Raw genomic sequence first — 21847 nt, forward strand, 5'->3', positions numbered from 1 at the left:
AATTATATGGAAATGTTGTTTTACAGTCATGAGTATCTAGTGTGTGCCGAGAGACAAATATTAAAATTGGACAGTATCATCCTGACCAGAGTTTGTCTGAGTGGTTGTTTCCTTCTGATTTTCTGACACGGTGATAGGTACAAAATATTATGTTATTCACCATAGTTATGCAACATAGCTTGCATTTTGTTCACAGTAGAACTGAGTTTTACATGTAAGATAACTTTCTCGTAAACTGTAAATTCTGGCTTGTGGCAGCTCAAACGTCGCAATACTACATTTTTTGATATGATATAGAGTGACTTGCACACATATGCAATATGCAGTGACAGTCGATATATTCATAGTAAGAGTCTACTACATTCAAGCATAGTGATGTTGACAACTACATGCATGCCAGTGCACAATTTCAAAGTAGCAAGGAGGAAATTCTAATGGTCTTTTAGTGGAAATATAGGTATTAAACGACAGTGAAACAAACAACATTAGTTATCGTGACCTTGCTAAAGTGCAATCTCGGATCATGTATGATCTGATGATCATGCCAAATTACCATGTCGGATTATGCCGTGATTCTGAAGTGCGCGTAAATCAGTCAACATAAGCACACATAGACTCTCGCCAGTCGCTTGTACTGCTTGGTCTCGCGTAGCTTTCGGTATTTATACAAGCTCGTGCCTTCGGCACTCGACCTTGCGCCTTCGGCGCTCAATCGCCTACGTTGGATTACTACCGCAAGTGACTCCGGTCAAAAGAAGGCACGAGGACTGTCAACAGTCTAAAGCACTCACTGTCTTTAGCGATCGAAGTCAACAATGTCAAAATCAATGCACAACTGTCGAAATTACCCAAAATAAGCAACAGAAAACTTAAAGTTATCGCTGTGTCGAAAGGACAGTACATCAACATAAAACGACGCTAGTTTGTTATGACATGGCGGTAGAAGGACAGAGCGAATTCCCTCGCTCTCACCCAGCTATTACTAACGGGCCGCCGGTGGGATTGCCTCGCTAAAGCAATGGATTCGCAGGTAACGAAGGAGCGTTTCGTGCCAAAAAATACATGACAGCAACAAAAATACAATCACTGTGAACTTCACATTTACAAAACATCATCAAATAAACGCTAAAAGCTTCAAAACGTCAAAATTCGCACAAGACCGAGAAACAAGACGGCATCGGTTTGATTTTTCAAAGTCCTTGCCAGGAGCTGGTCCTTGCAAAACAACGCTAACTTGTTATATGCGCATGCGCATATTAAGGGGAGACCCATTTGATTTCGGGGGGGGGGGTATGCAGGAAGTGGGTATGGGAACTTCTTTTGTCAGAGAGACAGCATTTTTTAATTTCAACTGTCACACCTGCATCAATTTTTTTTATCAAATGGAGTAGCAGTGCAATTTTTCAAATTTAAGCCAGTGTTTCACATATCACAGGATGGTTTTATATATTCATTTTACATTCCAACGAATGAAAACAAAATGGAAAGTCTAGTATATATACAACTTTAAATTATAGAACACTTTTTTGGCAAATCAACAGTGATCAGTACTATACCTGCTTTTCTTTATAACAGTCAATTCCTTTGAAGTTCTCAGGGGAGATGTTATCTTTTGTGGTCAGAGAAACAAGGCTCACACATTGTATTTCATTATATTTGTTGTTCCTCAATTTTTCTTTGACAACTTGTAATCTTTCTAACATATTTATGTTGAGAGAATAATATATTGGTTTTTACACTAGTTTATTGACTCCTGTCTTGTGTTTTAAAATTTCACAATGTACAGAAGTCAAATAGTCCCATCTAGATATTGCCTGTACCATTGAGATATTGCAACAGAAATCCTGAAATATGATTTCTTGGGTCAGAAAAGGGAAGGAAAACATCGAGTGCACTGAGGTGTAAAGTAGTGAATGCTTATATCATAAGTGCTGGGAAAAAAAACACATGAGAATTGCTTGTGGTAAAAACATTTGCGCTGCCTATGGCAGCATGCTAGCAAAGAACACATGAGAATGAAGTTTCCAAAATTTTGCTCATTTCAACTGCATTGTGACAATTCCTTTTTTATTTCTGTCTGTTATGAGAATTTTTTTTCTCCAGCCATTACAGGCTTATTTTTTCTTTTATTTCACCTGGTGACAATTTTTTTTTCTCAAAATCCTCCATACCCCCCCCCCCCCGAGAAATCAAGTGGTTCTCCCCTAAGTGAGTCCCTGACCTATGAGGGCCAGTGGATTGCTTCCTCAGTAGAACTGATATGCCTGCCGGTACCATCATTCTTCAGTCGATCAAAGGCCCCTTTCGTACCAAAAAATACAAGACAGCCGCAAAAGTGCATCACTGTCAACTTTATAACTATAGAACATATTGAAATACACAGTGAAACGTTCACAAAGAAAAAATGTGCCCAGACCGAGAAACAAGATGGCGTCCCATTCGATTCTTCAACTCAGATTTTGTCCAAGAGTTGTGCGCATGCGCAGACGGTAAACTTAACGAAAGCGAGTCAAAATCAAGTAAATATAAAATAAAAATGGATAAAAATATTGTTTAAAAATAATACAAGGCATGTATCACCAAATTTTGAACATTTCTGACGGCATTTCAACTATACGAACACCCATGCCAAATATCACAATAATCAAATCAGTGGTTTTGAGGAAAAATTGAAAATAGTGGTTTTCACAAAAAAGCTAAAAAAGTGACTTTAAAATGATTCAATCAAAAAAAGAAAAAAGACCGTTTGAGATACATGCCAAAGTGACCACCAGACCAAATTTCAGAAAAAGTTACTGAAGCGTTTCTGAGACACCTGTGTCCACAGCATACGGCCCACTGTATGCAACAACAGAGGCCGCGTCATCACATTAGTACTTTGGGCCAAAGGCCCAAAGGACTAAAAATTGCCCAAAAAATACAAATTGCAAGTTTCATAGGAATTTGAATACATCACATTTTCATCAACCTTATGAACCTGCATACCAAATATCAAAGGCATCAGATGAGTAATTTTTGGAGAAAAATTTTTGACCAAAAAATTTGAAAAATTGCCCCAAAATTACAAATACAAAAAATTTACTACAATTTTTACAAACTTAACTGAGGTCATCCCGAGGAACATAGATACCAACTATAAATGCAATCGGAGGAGTCATTTCTGAGATTTTTTGACTAAAAACTAAAAAAAATTACCCAAAAAATACAAACACCCAAATTTCATCCACAGTTGTACACACCTGATATACAATACCTGAAGGAAGCTACATACCAAGTTTCAACCAAATCTGACCAAGGATTACTGAGTTTTACCAGTTTGCAGGATTTTTCCTTTTTTTCTCTCATTTGCATATTTTTGACACTGACATGTTCATATGAACAAATTCACATCTCCACCCCTAGGTGCACCTGTACACTAAATACTAAGACAGTAGGTGCTATGGTTTAGGAGTTTTTGACTTGGACGGACATGCATACATTCATACATACGTACATACATACATACATACATGTACATATAGACATGAAATTGGATGCATATAAACTGATTCAGTTTATACGATAACATCACATTGGTATACCAAATGTGAGCTAAAAATGACATTCTAGCAGTGCTGTGAACACAAAATAACCCAAGGACCTGAAAACTGCTGCAACGAAATAACTGTGAAATTTACAGTTTACAGTAAAATTCACTCACCTGGAAGAGTACAAACACTAATATGAGTTCATAGATGACACTGAGCATTAAAATCATCCTCCAGAATGCTGGATGAGGACGGTTGAATGGTCCATCTTTTGCTTGTGTCATGCCAAATAAGCAAAACACTGTCACAGTAGCAAAAACACCCCTGAAAAAAGATATGAACTTATATTTAGAGAAAATGAAAATGGAGTTACTTTTTCTTTTGCGGTGAAGGGGAGGGTGTAGGGGAGGTTTTATATCAACTCTTCTTTCTTGTTCTACTCCAAAAACATGTTGAAACACTCACTGTATGAGTGTTAACACAGTATCTATAAATGTGCAAGTGACCTAACGGCCGACATAGCTCCGCTGTGTTTATGTAGAGAATAACTACTTTTGACACGTGTTGATGAAGGCGAAATTTTTGATAGCCCCTTTCTGAGGCCTTAAAAAAGTGGCAAAAACAGCTCCACAAATACATGAGTGAAGATTTCATCATAATTTGAATATATTACATTGAATAATCCCTAAGAACATGTCAACCAAAGCTATCTGGCGAGTAGTTTTTTGAGATTCAAATTTTCTGACCAAAATTGCAAAAATTGCCCAAAATAATAAAAATTGCAGATTTCATCATAATTTCAATAGATCATATTAGCCCCTTGACTACCTTGAACGCCAGATATATCCAGCCCCATATTACCTTTAGTGCTGGAAATATCCGGCACACTTAAATAGGCGATTTTGTTTCATTTTTGTTCCCTAAGATTCCTGTAATTTTGGCATCCGCACGCAGCATAACTAAGATAGATGTATTCCAATCTGGCCTGAAAGTGATTGCGTCCCCGTACGTCTGAGTATGGCCAAAATTTGGAAGCAAATGTCATGACCCATGACCTTGACCCTGAAAGGTCAGGCTGATCAAAGAAGCGTCGCACTGATTGCTTACAGTTTTCAGAAGTACTTACGATTGCGCAGATTTTTATGGTTTCTTTTTTTAATGAAATGAAATGTTTGTTTTTGAAAACAAATGATTAATATGTAAATATGTTTTATTAACAGCAATATTCTGTGAATGAAACTGGAGGAAATATAAGTTTTTACTATAACCCTTTGAAATTTTATAGCAGCCATATTGTCAATATGACTGGTCACATGACCTGTCATGTGAATGGTCATGTGATATGTTGTTCCCTAAAAGTAAAATGTATTTTAAATATTGTGAATTATTTTTTGATTTTTTGAGAAAAATCTTAAACAGGTACACCTATAAACAAGCGACCTAGCGGCCGATATAGCTTCACTGTGTTTATGTAGAGAATAACTATTTTTGACACATGTTGATGAAGAAGCTGGAAATCTTTGATAGCTTAATGCAGTGGCCAGAAAAAAGTGGCTCAAATAGCTGCGAAATACACAATTGAAGATTTCATCATACTTTGAATATATCACATAGGATCATCCCTAAGAACATGTTAACCAAAGCTATCTGATGAGTAGTTTTTTGAGAATAAAATTTTCTGACGAAAAATGGCAAAAATTGCCCCAAAATAAAAATTGCAGCTTTCATCATAATTTCAAAAGATCAGATTTAGTTCATCTATAGTAGAAACCTGTATATACACCAAATTTCAAAGCTGTAAGACCAGTATTTTTTGAGAAACATATTTTTTGACCAAAAATGGAAAAAAATTGCCCCTAAAATTCAAAATTGCAGATTTCATAATAATTTCAATAAATATCATGTAGTTCATCTATAGAAACCTGTATACCAAATTTCAAAGCTATCAGATGAGTAGTTTTGGAAATACACATTTTTTGACCAAAAATGGCAAAAATTGCCACAAAAATACAAAATTACAGATTTCATCATAAAATTGAATATATATTACTTGGTTCATCTATAGGAACCTGTATACCAAATTTCAAAACTATCAGACAAGTATTTTTTGAGAAATACATTTTTTGAACAAAAATGGCAAAAATTACCTTAAAAATGTAAATTTGCATATTTCTGCACAATTTGAACAAATCTGAAATAGATCATCCCTGGGGACATACGTACCAAATATCAAAGCTATCTGACTGGTAGTTTTGAAGAAGAAGATTTTTAAAGATTTATTTACCAAAAATGACAAAAATTGCCTTTAAAAATACAAATAAGCAAATTTCACCACGATTTGAACAAATCTGACTGAAGTCACCCTAAATAAACTGCATATCAAATTTCAAAGCAATCGGACAAGTGCTTTCAGAGAAGAAGATTTTTTTACCAAAAGCACCAAAAAATGCCCCAAAAATACAAATATGCAAAATTTCACCACGATTTGAAGAAGCTTAAGTGAGGTCACCCCAAGTGAACTGCATATAAAATTTCAAAGCAATTGGAGTTGCGGTTTCAGAGGTGAAGGCAATTGTTGACGGACGACGACGGACGACGACGGAAAATCAACCTATTTGATAAGCTCCGCGTCGCTGACAGCGGAGCTAATAAAGTAAAGGGTAGTTATTATTACATATATGTAAAGACAATGCCATGGAAATTGCAACTGTATTCAAATTTGCGTCAATTTATGGATTCAAGACAAGTCCTGATGCTTCAAATATTCTTCCCCAGCATATTCTTTGCCAACTCTGGTCACATGTCGAGTCATGTGACCAGTCACGTGACCTAGAAATACAAACCTTATGTATGAAAAAGTGGGAAATTTCATGCTGACTCAGAAAATATATGGTTTATTGGTACTTACTCGATATTTACTCTAAGCAGTATTGATGCAATGACCACACCCAAGATTTTATCAATATTTACATAAGGGGCCTGGTATATAGAAATACATTGGCCTTGGTAGTCAAGGGGTTAAAATAAGTTCTTGAACCTGTATGCCAAATATAAAAGCTATAAGTCATGCAGTTTTTGAGAAATAAATTTCATATAGAAATACATTGGCCTTGGTAGTCAAGGGGTTAAAATAAGTTCTTGGACCTGTATGCCAAATATAAAAGCTATAAGTCATGCAGTTTTTGAGAAATAAATTTCTTGACCAAAACTGCCTAGTATTATCGGCATTTATCAACAACCCCACTCACTGTGAATTAGACAGACCACCAAGTCAATGTGCAACATATAGCTGAAGAACTATTTTTCAGATTGCGATTTTAAGCCCTTTTTTCTGAGAAACGGGACATGTATATGTATATGGAGAAAAAAGCAGCAAACATACTTGTGAATGGTTTGTTGAGTGACAATCATGTATGCATCTTGAAAAATTTTGGGGTTATAAGGTATAACAGTAGCAGTGTTCTCCCCAGGACTTTTTATCACAACTGGAAGTTGTGATATAGAGGTGGTTTAAACCGGTGTTTGATGTCGTCCATTTCCGTAAATGACAAAAAGTCAAAAACTGCTGAACAGACTGCGTTGATATTTGATACCGATACATAGACTGGTTCAAAGGTTCCAATTCCGAAAAATGGAGCCAAACGGAGCGCCGGTTAGATAGTTTTGGGAAATTTCTAACCCCCCTTTTTATCTAATTGATTTTAGGGGTCTTTCATATATGTAGTTTTGGAATGTACACCAATCCTGCATTGTGGACTGTTTTATGAGTTGTTGAACAGAAATGAGGTTTTGATGAATGTTAGAAATATGCACGATGGCTGATTCGAAGTATAACAGATTTCTATGGTCTTTTGGGCATCAAAAGCATTAGAAAAAACATATTTCATAGTTTAGATCCTCACTTTTGAGATGACCCTAGGCATTTGTTAAGTAAACATCCTTGAGTCAATATACAGACTTTGACATTCCAGAGATTAAGTATCCACAACCTCACATGTTACAGTCTTTCACTACAATGGTATGGTCCAAACCCATTGTTATCAATGGAGAGTGTGGACCTGTCTACAGGAAATTGGGGTGAAGAGATTAGACAATGACGTTACAAGTTGTAGGTTAGTTATCAAGGTAGCACCAGCATAGAGTCCTGAGCATCTGTCCATGTGTTCTCACAGCAAATTACAGGGGAAAAAATTATTTGAGAAGTTTGGATTGCTCTGAAATGATCTGAAACACAGTTATTGCCCATTAGCAACAAATCTACAGCAAGATTTATGTAAAGTTCATGAACTTACACAAGGTATTAGACAAAAGATGACCATGACTTTGCTACTTTTCAACATTTATTTCATTCAGATTTCCTCAGCTTAGTGTATAATTTTGTAATCTTAATTACTGTCAACTTAGCTTTACTAACTTACTCTAACCTCATTATTCTTACACTACTGTTATACCTTATAACCACAAAATTTCAAGAGATGCATATATGATTGTCACTTAACAAACAATTTACAAATATGTCTTCTGCTTTTTCTCCATATACATATACATGTCTCTTTTCTCATAAAAATGAGCTTAAAATCACAATGTGAAAAATAGTCTTTCAGCTATATGTTGCTCATTGACTTCGTGGTCTGTCTAATTCACAGTGAGTGTGGTTGTTGATAAATGCCAATAATACTGGGCGGTCATTATGTCCAAGCGCCATTGGCGGTATTTTTTAACATAATGACCATAGGTCATTATCACAACTGGAAGTTGTGATATAGGGTTAGCTTCAACCAGTGGTGGACAGTGTCCATTTTCCGTAAACGACAAAAGGTCAAAATCCGCTGAACAGACTGCATTGATATTTGGTAGAGATATTCAGACTAATTCCAAGGTTCCGAATCCGAAAAATGGAGCCAAACGGAGCAGCGGTTAGATAGTTTTGGGAAATTTCTAACCCCCCTTTAACTAATTGATTTTAGGGGTCTTTCATATATGTAGTTTTAAAATGTACACCAATCCTGCATTGTGGACTATTTAATGAGTTGTGGAACAGAAATGAGGTTTTGATGAATGTTACAAATATGCAGGATGGCTGATTCAAAGTATCAGAGATTTTCATGCGCTTTTGGTAATAAAATTGATAAAAAACAACATATTTAATGTTTTAGATTTCTCACATTTGTTATGACCCTTAACATTACAGACTTGATGACATAACTAGCTGCTGGACCTGTTTACTGGCGCATTGATTTAAAGACAATGATCGTTTTATTTTGTAATAAGGACGTGTGATTTCGTAAAACATAGTCTATTAGCCTGGAAATGTGATTTTTGCGAATATTGCTTACCCCACTGACAAACAGTGTGGTTTGAAAATGGCTGGAATTCGCTACTTCGGGACTTTGTTTTCTGTGTGCATTTACTGACAAACTCCAAACCCGCAGCACCTACCAATTCAGTGTTTCATGTACAGGTGTACCCAGAGATAGAGTAGTTTCACAATGTGCCAGTTGTGATCAAGTGCCATTGGCGCTATTTTTTACAAGAGGGCGAAGATGTGGTCCAAAGCACCACAAGCGGCCGCATCAGTGGTCGCGGACGGAGGTCAGGAGGGGGGTGTCCCCCCTCCTGCCGTTGGAGATTTTGAAAAACAGATTAACATGGTGTTATTTGGTGGCACTTGGTGAGTATTTTATTCAGATTTTTTTCGTATAAAAACCTCAAAGGAAAAGAGATCTGAGACAGTGTTCCATAACTTTTATTCCAGTTCACTAATTTCAATGAAGATTACATTTTTTGAAAACGAAACCATAGCGACAGACATACATTTATTCATCGATGGCAAAATTATCACCATAACACTCCCGTGCTCTAATCCTGATACACGTCCGGCCGAGCCTAAAAATAGGTCGTTTTGCTTTGGGAAGGAATACACAGGCGAAATTCTAACCTCCTATAACAAGTCATTGTCAATGACATAGTCCCCACTTGTAAAAGGAGTATTAGTCTTGATGGGGCAGGGAAATGTGGTCATTAAAAAGTATCGCTGGAGTGTATAAGTTCACATCTATGGGCACATAGGTTTATGTCATTTTTCCCAATTTATAACAAGAGGCATGTCTAAGTTAAGGTTCTAAATCGGGAAAAAAGATCAGACCTCTAGCTGTGTTGGCCAGTCAAGAAATACATATGTGCATAATAAATGAGGTACGAGATGTGAAATCTGAAGGTCTAATATCCTATCAAAATTGAAGCTTATAGAACTTGTGGTTACTGAGTTATGCATATATATGTATAATCAAGGTCTAAGGTCATCAAGGTCACGTGACATTTTGAAAAAAAATTGTATTGCTAAGTTATCCCTATATACCAAAAATCAGACCTCTAGCTCTATTGGCTCGCTCAAAATTAGATATGCACATAATTGATGAGGTACAATATGTGGCGTCATAAGGTGTCCCATCATACCATATATGAAAGGTTTGGCACTTGTGGTTACTGAGTTGTGGACAAATATGTATATTTGAGGTCAAAGGTCACCAAGGTCACATGACATTTTGAAAAAAAATTGTATTGCTAAGTTATCCCTATATACCAAAAATCAGACCTCTAGCTCTATTGGCTCGCTCAAAATTAGATATGTGCATAATTAATGAGGTACAATATGTGGCGTCATAAAGTGTCCCATCATACCATACATGAAGGGTGTAGCACTTGTGGTTACTGAGTTATGGACAAATATGTATATTTCAGGTCCAAGATCACCGAGGTCACGTGACATTTTGTCAAAAAAATTGTATTGCAAAGTTATCCCTATATACCAAAAATCAGACCTTTAGCTCGATTGGCTTGCTCAAAATTAGATATGTGCATAATGAATGAGGTACAATATGTGGCGTCATAAGCTGTCCCATCATACCATACAATAAGAAGGGTGTAGCACTTGTGGTTACTGAGCTATGGACAAATATGTATATTTGAGGTCAAAGGTCACCAAGGTCATGTGATATTTTGTCAAAAAAATTGTATTGCTAAATTATCCCTATATACCAAAAATCAGACCTCTAGCTCGATTGGCTTGCTCAAAATTAGATATGTGCATAATTAATGAGGTACAATATGTGGCGTCATAAGCTGTCCCATCATACCATATATGAAGGATGTAGCACTTGTGGTTACTGAGTTATGGACAAATATATATATTTGAGGTCAAAGGTCACCAAGGTCACGTGACATTTTGTCAAAATATCTGAGATATCTGCGTGAACGGATGGACTCACGGACGGACATGACCCAATCTATAAGCCCCCTGGACTTCATCCATGGGGACTAAAAAACTGTGTCACTGCATCCTTTTTGCAATATGAATACGATGAGAAACTAAATTTTTATTTTTCTTGGCCTTATACATGGGAGTCTATGGACTGCCTTATACATGGGAGTCTATGGACTGCCTTATACATGGGAGTCTATGGTCTGCCTTATACATGGGAGTCTATGGAGACTGCCTTATACATAGGAGTCTATGGAGATGAAAACTAAAAAGTCCTCTAACACGGCCAAATTTGATCGCATTGTGAAACAAATCGACGTGCATCTGTATGGGGTAGGGTACTATCCTTGTGCAAAGTTTGAAAGAAATTGACCTGGGCATGTCTGAGATATCTGCATGAACGGACGGACGGACGGATGCACGGACGGACACACACACGGACGGACATGACCAAACCTATAAGTCCCCCCAGGACGGTGTCCGTGGGGACTAAAAACTTCAGTGCACTCTGATGTCCTTGGTTACCCTCAAGCTCCTTGGCATGTTTACTCAGCTAAGTCGGTTACCTAATGCACGGTCCCTATGGAGGGATCGTGGCTAACGTTATGGCCTGAGCCATGCAAATATGGCTGCCATCGAAGAGTTGCACATGGGCTTATAATCTCGGATGACATCACAAACTCGCGAGATTTGCAAGATTGATGAGAATTACGATTGCAGCCTGCAGGATCGACGCTCACGCTTGCATTTTGCTTGTAAATCACTGTCAACTTTTTTCCCGTACATTTTATTATTTTATTTTTCAGAAAAATAAATCTTTTTCATTTCCGGCAAGGGGGCGCTCGGAATTTGCCCCTGTTACCTTATTCAGTGAGAACACTGTGTAGTGTACAAATTATGAGGTTAGAATTAGTGTAGTAAAGCTAAGTTGACACTAATTAAAGGGACAAAGTCGGCCATTTTCTACACATTTTTCGAGAGCAAAATTCCTCAGTCAAAACAATATTCGACCCAAATAGAGACCATAGATGGGTTCATGGATATATAAAAGCGCCTTCTTATTCGTTACAACAATGTTCAATGTTTGCCTGGGCATCCCGGCGATATGAATGAACCGCCATAGTTGAACCCCATCACATAATGCGCACACTACTTCAGATCATCATTTGGAAGAGTGCGTGAGCAGCCTGTAACCTTCATACAACCTTCAGTACAATGGATAACAAGGAGCACACGACAAAACGAACTACAGTAAAACAGTGAAACTTAAAAGGGAATTTGCTTGTTAAACTATTGAATGACATGGACTGTGAATATACCACAGACCCAATTGTTCTATGATAAAACTAAAACATTGCATGTAAGATTGCTACCTTGATACTGATAGTGAAACAATTACTGTAAAGGCTGCTTCGGCCAGCTCTCATTACTAATACATGTGGAGGCTTGTCCCAACGCAAAATTTCACTACAGTTTAAACTTCGCCGTCTCAACTTCATTCAATTTCCATTCTTGTAGAATAATACTTATATGGATACCAATGACAAATCAACCCGTCATTTACTGTAAACTATCACCTGGAATACTCATTCACAACGACAATGTACACTCGCTGAAGTACGAGCCCGGATGTTGATTACGCTTGTATTCTTGTAACGGGGGAAATTCAAATACCCGGAAGTGTACGCTCTAACTATCGACAGTATATCCTGACGTAAAATGGCAGATTTCCTGACAAAGAGTTGGTAAGTACAGTATCCGTTTATCTGCATGACTATGAAGAATTTCTACTTTTTCGCGTACTTTTGAACGTTACACGGACGCGTACGAGCAGGGAGCATTGAAACATAAACAATCGGCTGGCCGAAGCAGCCTTTACAGGGCCCCCAATTGGTCAATTTAAATGCCCAGTGATGACAGACCCATCACCATCGACCGGGAAGTTCAAATGTGATCGATTTTGACCGGGTACGACTTGGAAATCGCCGTTTTTCCACTCGTTTGCAGGTCGGTAGTTCAAGTGAAGCCCAAATTAGGTCAGTTCGATAAATTTCAGTGCCTATGATAGCACATTTCAATCGATCGCTCGTGAATGGGTTGTTTTTTCTGGGCCTTGAAGGTGGCTGATGAGCCTTGATCAGGGGCATCTCGATTCCACCCTTGGTTGTATAATAGGACGGGAGTGACGTTCGGCGACCTACATCGTTTTTTGGTCACGATTACAGTTTTCTTTTACAATTATCTACAACATCGACAAACAATAGCAAGGAATGACACATTGTTTTTTAATATTTTTTATTATCGTCATCATCATCATCATCACCATCAACAACAACAACAACAACAACAACAACAACAACAAGATTACTCAATTCCCTGTGGCCAGAGCAGGACACGGGAGATGCTGTTACTTCGATAAGCGAGAAGGTCACCGCGTTGACGTACACGGATATAAGAGAATCTGGTCCCACAACCAGCTGCAAAACATACCGGCCCCGCGATGACTTGGCCCACAACCAACTGTTGATCACCATTTCTTACTTCTTCTAGTAATACGTAGCAAGAAATAGTCAAATGACAGCTAGGACACAATATACAAAACGAGCGGGTTTTCGCGGCATTTGGCAGGAAAATTGCACGGCTACACATAGAGACGTATTGAGAGATCCTGTGCACAGTGGTCATGGCAGAGATCCAACGGCTAGCTAGTGTAGGCCTACCGGTGCTACGCAAACTTCGTTGTTGTACCTCCTGATTGCCAGGTAGGTCTGAATGGTCTTTCAAATGAGATAACCTCCACATATCACGAAGACCTATAAAAGGTCCTTCGCTTGACTTGATACCTGTACTCCGAATTCTCGTTTGCACCCCCAACGAGGTTAACTTTGTAGTGGAGTTGGATTCTCCACAGCCGAGTGTAGCGCACCATATACCCAGTTCTCTTGACACCGATGTTCATGCAGACCACGGAACAGATGCTTCTTGCTGCAGCGGGCATTGCTCTGCGAGCTGTAGATTTCTGTAGCAATGGCATTCTTGTCAATTGTACTGCTGTTGGGCCACTTGAAATGAAAGTTCCCATCCTTGCTAGCCATGTCCTAGACCAGAGCCCGGTCATTGATAGTCTGTTGGCATATACACGCGTACTGGTAAGTGTTTAGCTCCATGGCTCGAGCGAGCCCCATTCAACTGATTCAAGAAAATCATGATCAAATGTGATCTCAATCCAGCGTGTAATTACTGTTCAATATTCAGCAGATATTGAACTTAGATTAATTGTCCTTTTATTGCGTGTTAGATTTGGTAAGTTGGTAATAATATTTTGCTTGTGACAAATCAGCCGCCATACCGTATATCAGCGGCAATATCGCAAACATAATAATCAACCCGTAACCTCATGCAGCATTCTCGGATATGTTGTCAACAAGGGGGACCCCCTCAGGAGCCTGCGCAGCGCGACGACCACTGCGCTTTAACCCTTTTCCTGCCAAGTCCATATTTCACCATCAGGTCAAGATGGTTAAAATTAATGAAACACAACATATTCCATATGGTGTATTTTAACATAATACTGTACATTTGAAGGCTGTTGAAAACATAAATACTGTAAACTTGATTTTTTTGGACTAAAGATGCTAGAACATACCAAGCCGAGCGGGTGAAAATACGTCATGTTTTGGTTCAATACCCCTTTTTACTGACTTGGCTGATGGGGAAGTAATAGTCTTAATACTGTCTGGCAGGAAAAGGGTTAAAGACTTGCAAAAAGGTTGTATCATAGTAGCTCCAAATACATGTAGCAAGTTTCATCAACGTCTGTCCGGTCAATATATCCCTAATTAGCAAAGTTCATTAAATATGCAAATTAGGAATTGGCTAAAGTTAAAATTAAATAAATTTAAATTAAATTAAAATAATATCAAATAATAGTATCTTTAATATACATACCAAGTTTGGTCAAGTTTGATCGAGTCAAATCAGCCATATATCCCTAATTAGGAAAGTTCATTAAATATGCAAATTAGCAACTTTCTTTCATGTCACCCCTTAATGCTTCCCACTGCTGATATATCTTGGTGTGATCAACATTTGTAGCAAATCTCATCAAATTGTGTGAAGTCGTTTTTAATGTATATCCGTTTTTTTTCTAAAATCATTAATTATGCAAATGAGCAAAAAGTATGCAAGCCACACCCACCAAAAACTAATCAGTTCTTGCCATTTGCTAACTGAATATATGTACTAGATTTGATTCTTATTTGGTAGGCCGTTTTTGAGATATCAGACCAACAGACAGACAGACAGACAGACAGACAGACAGACAGACAGACATCGCTGCGACATATGCTCACGTGTAAACACGTGACCAAATAACTTATTGGTATCTATAGCTAGCTATAGGTTACTTATAGGTACCTATAGGTCAATCAACCTATAGGTAATATTTTTATAGAAATCGATGGTTTTCTGCTCACGTGTTTACACACGTGAGCACATGTCGCAGCGATGTCTGTCTGTCTGTCCGTCTGTGTGTCTGTCTGTCTGTCTGTCTGTCTGTTGGTCGGATATCTCAAAAACGGCTTATCAGATCAGAATCAAATCTGGTACATATATTCAGTTAGCAAATGGCAAGAAGTGATTAGTTTTTGGTGGGTGTGGCTTGCATACTTTTTGCTCATTTGCATACTTAATGATTTTAGAAAAAACGGATATACATTAAAAACGACTACACATAATTTGATGAGATTTGCTACAAATTTTGATCACACCAAGATATATCAGCAGTGGGAACCATTAAGGGGTGACATGAAAGATAAATGCTAATTTGCATATTTAATGAACTTTCCTAACTAGGGATATATGTCTCATTTGACTCAATCAAAATTAACCAAACTTGGTATGTATATTAGAGATACTATGATTTAACATTATTGAAAGTCACTAAACATTTTAACTTCAGCCAATTCCTAATTTGCATATTTCATGAACTTTGTTAATTAGGGATATATATATTTGAAATGACTGGACCAAAGTTGATGAACTTGCTACATGTATTGAAGCCACTATGATACAAATTTTTTGAAAATCATTAAGCATTTTTACTGCAGCCAATTCCGAATTTGCATATTTAATGAACTTTCCCAATTAGGGATATATATCTGAATTAACTTGATTGTAGTTGTTGAAACTTGCTATATACATCAAAGATACTGTGATATAACATTATTGAAAGTCAAAAGACATTTTTACTTCAGCCAAAACCTAATTTGAATATTAAATGAATTTTCATAATTAGGGATATTTATCGGAATTGACTTGATCAAAATTGATGAAACTTGCTATGTACATTAAAGACACTATAATACAACATTATTGAAAGTCATTAAGCAATTTCTCTTCAGCCAATTCCTAATTTGCATATTTAATGATCTTTCCTAATTAGAGATATATATCTGAATTGACTTGACCAAAGTTGACAAAATTTGCTACACATATTGCAGATACCATGATTCAACATTATTGACAATCATTAAGCTTTTTTACTTAAGCCAATTCCTAATTTACATATTTAATGAACTTTGCTTATCAGGGATATATACCGGGATTTACTTGATCAAAGTTGGCAAAACATGCTATGTACATTGATGATTATACCAAGTACTAGGTTAAAACAATATTGAAAGTCAATTCACATTTTCATGTCAGCTAATTTATAATTATAATTTCACAGCTCGGCATATATGGCTTGAAGGACTTGGCCAATGGTAATTACACTTGCTATATAGAGTGGTGATACAATAAGAGCATTCAAATAACTTTGAATATTTTTATTTCAGCTAATTACATATTTGTATACTTCATGACCTTTTAGAATTAATCGGCGGTGATTATTGTTCATTATGTTGATCATAATAATTTCAGTGAAGTTGCAAACATGTGGCAAAGGTTCAAATTTACACATAACTTCAATATATAATGAAACACGTGAGCATTTTCAGTTCATATCTGGTCTATAAACATATCGCCTATAAGTTTATTACCCTATAGGTCTCTATAGACCTACAAACCTGTATGTTATTTCCCTACAGAAACCTTTTTAGGTTTCTATAGACCTACAAACCTATAAGTTTATTTCCCTACAAAATCTTTAGGTTTCTAAAGACCTACAAACCTATAGGTCTGTTATCTGAAGGAAGTTGCTATGTAGTTTTGTCAAAGTAATATGCTGATGTAAAGTCCCCCTCACTGCTAAAAATAATTTCTTACAAGAAATTATTTTCTTAATATGAGATAATTTTTCTTCTAATAAGAAAAATTGCAACATCTTAAATAGCAAGATCTTATTTGGTATTGAGCTGAACAAGTAATAAGAAAATTTTTCTTGCTTTGAGAAAAATATTCTCAATATAAGTTTTATTAAGAAATTCTTAGACATTTAGTTTTGCTAGCAAGATAAAATTTCCTATACTAACCCTCAGAGCGCTGAATACCTTATGTATTGATATACCTTGGTGCGCTGAATAAAAATAGACTACATAGGACAAGTTACACTGTCTCATTCACATTGTTTTTATTGCAATAAGATGATGTCAGAGTACCATGATGTATACATGAAATATTATCTACATTTCATGCCGCATTCATATGTGTCGTCCTTTTTATTGAAAATACATAATTATGACTGATTTTTGGGGTGAAAAATCAAGATTTTGGTCAAAATTTTAAAAATTCATGAAAAATTCGATTTTTTTGGGTAATATTTCATGAAAATTCATAAACATAGGGCCAAAGTCCCTGAAGCTACTATAGACATGGATACAAAATTAAGTATTTCCTGTTTGTATTAAATTATCTCACTAAGGTCATCCTAGGGACTTGTAAACCAAATATTAAAGCTGTCTGACCAGTGGTTTTGAAAAACAAGCGACTCAACAGTTGACAGAGCTCTGCTGTGTTATGTAGAGAATAACCTTTTGTGACACATGTATTGATGAAGAAGGTGGATATCTTTGATAGCTCATTTCAGGATGGCCTGACCAAAAATGGAAAAAAATTCTGTAAAAATACAGATTTGCATATTTCATCAGACTATATTAGTCTATAATAGCAAATAAACGAGAGTTAATTACATTCTAATTAGAGTAAACAAGACTTGCTTAAATCAAGATTTACGTCATAAAAAAACAGCATATCTGTCAGGTTATAAAGAATCTTCAGCTGGTTATCTTTTAATATCAGTATTTTCATCCTACTAACCAAGCACATTTTACTTTCAAATTAACATTGTAAGTAAGTTCTGTTAAATAAGTTGAGACTGTGCGTACTCAGAGAAAGCACACTGAAGAGACAAATGTTTGAAACTTAAGAAGTTCAAGGTCATCAAAAGCATTATAAGGAATCATGTTACACTTTCATTGCACTGTTTACACAGATTGCATAAGTGCTATAAATAGCAGATGAGGAATCTTACAGCCTAGATTTACCATAAAAACCCTATCACTTTGACCACTCTTTTAATTGACCACTCTATTTTTTTCCACAAAAGTACCAAGTCAACCATAAATGGAAATTAGAACTTTCTGTACCTCTATTTATTTGACCACCCTATCATGACAAACTATTATGAGCAATTTCTTTTAGATAACATAAATGGTGGTTCAGAATATATCAAAGTTGGGATGCAGGAAATAAGATGCCTTTACATGTTTTAATCCTCAAAGATGGTAAGCATTTCACTATGAACTGTCAAAAAAAGTTGAACTTTCTGATAATTCCACACTAAAATTATTTTGGCTTTGATGATTTCCTAATTAATTCAATTATCTAAAATCATATCAATTATTTTTTCTGGGTGAATTGATAGGGTTTATACAGTACAAGAATTACATACAATGTAAGTCAAACTTTGACCAAAAATGACAAAAAAAATTTCCTGGAAAATACACATTTGCATATTTCATCACAATTTGAACAAATCTAAGTTGGGTTATCCCTAGGAACCTGCATACCAAATAACAAAGCTGTCTGACCAGCGGTTATTAAGAAGAAGATTTTTTACCAAAATCACCTTTTTTGGCATTAATTTGCCTATTTTCAACAATATCAAAAAATAGCGTCAATGACACTGTAGCTCCCATCCTGGACTATTTAGTGTTTGTTCTCTGGGCAGATATTTGAACATGTGTGAAAGGGATAAAGTGCATGAAGTGAAAATACTTAAATGAAATGTACTGGAGACAGTGAAATATGTTTAATGTAATTATTCAGAATATAAAATGGAAAAAATACAGAATTAGATATATCGAATACTGTGATACAACCATTAAATCAACAAGTCATTTACAATGACATAGTCCCCACTTGTAATAGGAGTAATAGTCTTGATGGGGCAGGAAAATGTGGTCATTAAGAAGTATCACTGGAGTGTATATGTTGAGATCTATGGGCACATAGGTCTATGTCGTTGTTCCCAATTTGAAACACATGAGGCATGTCTAAGTTATGGTTCTAAATCGGGAAAAAAAGATCAGACCTCTAGCAGTATTGGCCAGCCAAGAAATACATATGTGCATTATAAATGAGGGACAAGATGTGACATCTTAAGGTCTAATATCCTATCAAAATTGGAGGGTATAGAACTTGTGGTTACTGAGATATGCATATATATGTATAATCAAGGTCAAAGGTCATTGAGGTCACATGACATTTTGAAAAAAAAAATTATATTGCTAATTAATCCCTATATGCCAAAAAATCAGATCTCTAGCTCTATTCGCTTGCCCAGAATTAGATGTGTACATAATTAATGAGGTAAAGCGTGTGTTGTCATAAGGTCTCCCATCCTACTAAATACAAAGGACATAGCACTAGTGGTTACTTATTTATTGAAATAAACATATATTTTAGGTAAAAGGTCATCGAGGTCACATGACATTTAGTCAAAAAATTTCTCTCCTATAGTTATCCCTATATACCAAAAATCAGACATCCAGCTCTATTGGCTCGCTCAGAATGAGATGTGCGCATAATTATTGAGGTACAGTATGTGGCGTCATAAGGTGTCCAATCATACCAAACATGAAGGGTATAGTACTTATGGTTACCGAGTTACGGAAAAATATGTATATTTGAGGTCAAAGGTCACCGAGGTCACGTGACATTTTGTCAAAAAATTGTTTTCCTAAGTTATCCCTATATACCAAAAATCAGACCTCTAGCTCTATTGGCTCGCTCAAAATTAGATATGTGCATAATTAATAAGGTACAATATGTGGCGTCATAAGCTGTCCCATCATACCATACATGAAGGGTGTAGCACTTGTGGTTACTGAGTTATGGACAAATATGTATATTTGAGGTCAAAGGTCACCGAGGTCACGTGACATTTTGTCAAAAAAATTGTATTGCTAAGTTATCCCTATATACCAAAAATCAGACCTCTAGCTCTATTGGCTCGCTCAAAATTAGATATGCACATAATTAATGAGGTACAATATGTGGCGTCATAAGGTGTCCCATCATACCATACATAAAGGCTGTAGCACTTGTGGTTACTGAGTTATGGACAAATATGTATATTTGAGGTCAAAGGTCACCGAGGTCACGTGACATTTTGTCAAAAAAATTGTATTGCTAAGTTATCCCTATATACCAAAAATCAGACCTCTAGCTCTATTGGCTCGCTCAAAATTAGATATGTGCATAATTAATGAGGTACAATATGTGGCGTCATAAGCTGTCCCATCATACCATATATGAAGGGTGGTAGCCCTTGTGGTTACTGAGTTATGGACAAATATGTATATTTGAGATCAAAGGTCATCAAGGTCACATGACATTTTGTCAAAATATCCGAGATATCTGTGTGAACGGATGGACTCACGGATGGACGAACAGACGGACATGACCCAATCTATAAGCTCACTGGACTTCATCCGTGGGGACTAAAAATTGTGTCACTGCATCCTTTTTGCAATATGAATATGATGAGAAACTAAATTTTTATTTCTTGTGGCCTTATACATGGGAGTCTATGGAGATCTGCCTTATACATGGGAGTCTATGGACGTGTAAACTAAAAATATGCAAATTTCACCACGATTTTCCCAAATTTGGGAAAGGTCACTCCTATGCACTTCCATACCAAGTTTCAAATCAATCGGACTGGTGGTTTCAGAGTAAAAGATTTTTTGACCAAAAATGGGAGAAAATTACAAAAAAATTCATGAAAAATAGCAAGTCCAAGATACTGACCCAAGATGCGCACAATCATTTCATGTCAGCCCAAAGTACTTACATGCTAATTTTTCATGTAATCTGCTCAGTGGTTATTGAGTTTTTTCAATTTTGACTGTTTTTACATTTTTTCACTTAATTTGCATATTTTTGGCAATGACAACTTCATTTGAACAAAATCTCATCTACAGCCCATCATCCATGTACACACCAAATATCAAGATGAAATGTACAGCGGTTTGGAGTTTTTGATGTTGACGGACAGACATACAGACATACAGACATACAGACATACAGACATACAGACACACAGACATACAGACATACAGACATACATACATACAGACATTTTCCTAGCCTATAAGAATAGCTTCCATTGCCATATATACATATGGCTATGGGAGCTAAAAATTAAAAAAAATAGTTTCTCAAAATCATATTTTTCACCTACACAACAAATATCAAATCAGTAAGTATTGCGGTTCTCAAGATATTTGAGTGGACGGACGCCTCACAAACGGACATACATACATACATACATACATACATACATACAGACTGACGACGGACGCCGGACGGATACCCATCCCAATAGCTTCTATAGACTATAGTCTATAGTAGCTAAAAACATCAAGATACTTAGCTTTACACTGCTTTTGACACATTTCAGCTTCAAAAAATTATAATATACTCATTTAGTAAACAAAAACAACAACAAAGTAAACAACAATCATTGCAGCCATTTTCAATGTAAATGTGACCTTACACGAGTTGATCACCGTTGGAGATTATCACTTGTGTACTGAGAATAGTTGTTCAAATA

At 36.4% G+C, this 21847-nt stretch overlaps 1 protein-coding gene across 1 annotated transcript in view; it reads right to left on the reverse strand.

The window, feature by feature from the left end:
- The window catches only part of LOC139136135 (phosphatidylserine synthase 2-like), a 221397-nt gene that overhangs the window by 163102 nt on the left and 36448 nt on the right, over positions 1-21847 (reverse strand). The window contains exon 3 of the mRNA XM_070707625.1: positions 3701-3851. Coding sequence (XP_070563726.1) covers positions 3701-3851 — 151 coding nt within the window. The remainder of the gene's footprint in view (positions 1-3700; positions 3852-21847) is intronic.

The sequence above is a fragment of the Ptychodera flava genome, chromosome 1, assembly GCF_041260155.1.
Source record: "Ptychodera flava strain L36383 chromosome 1, AS_Pfla_20210202, whole genome shotgun sequence".
Taxonomy (NCBI): domain Eukaryota; kingdom Metazoa; phylum Hemichordata; class Enteropneusta; family Ptychoderidae; genus Ptychodera; species Ptychodera flava.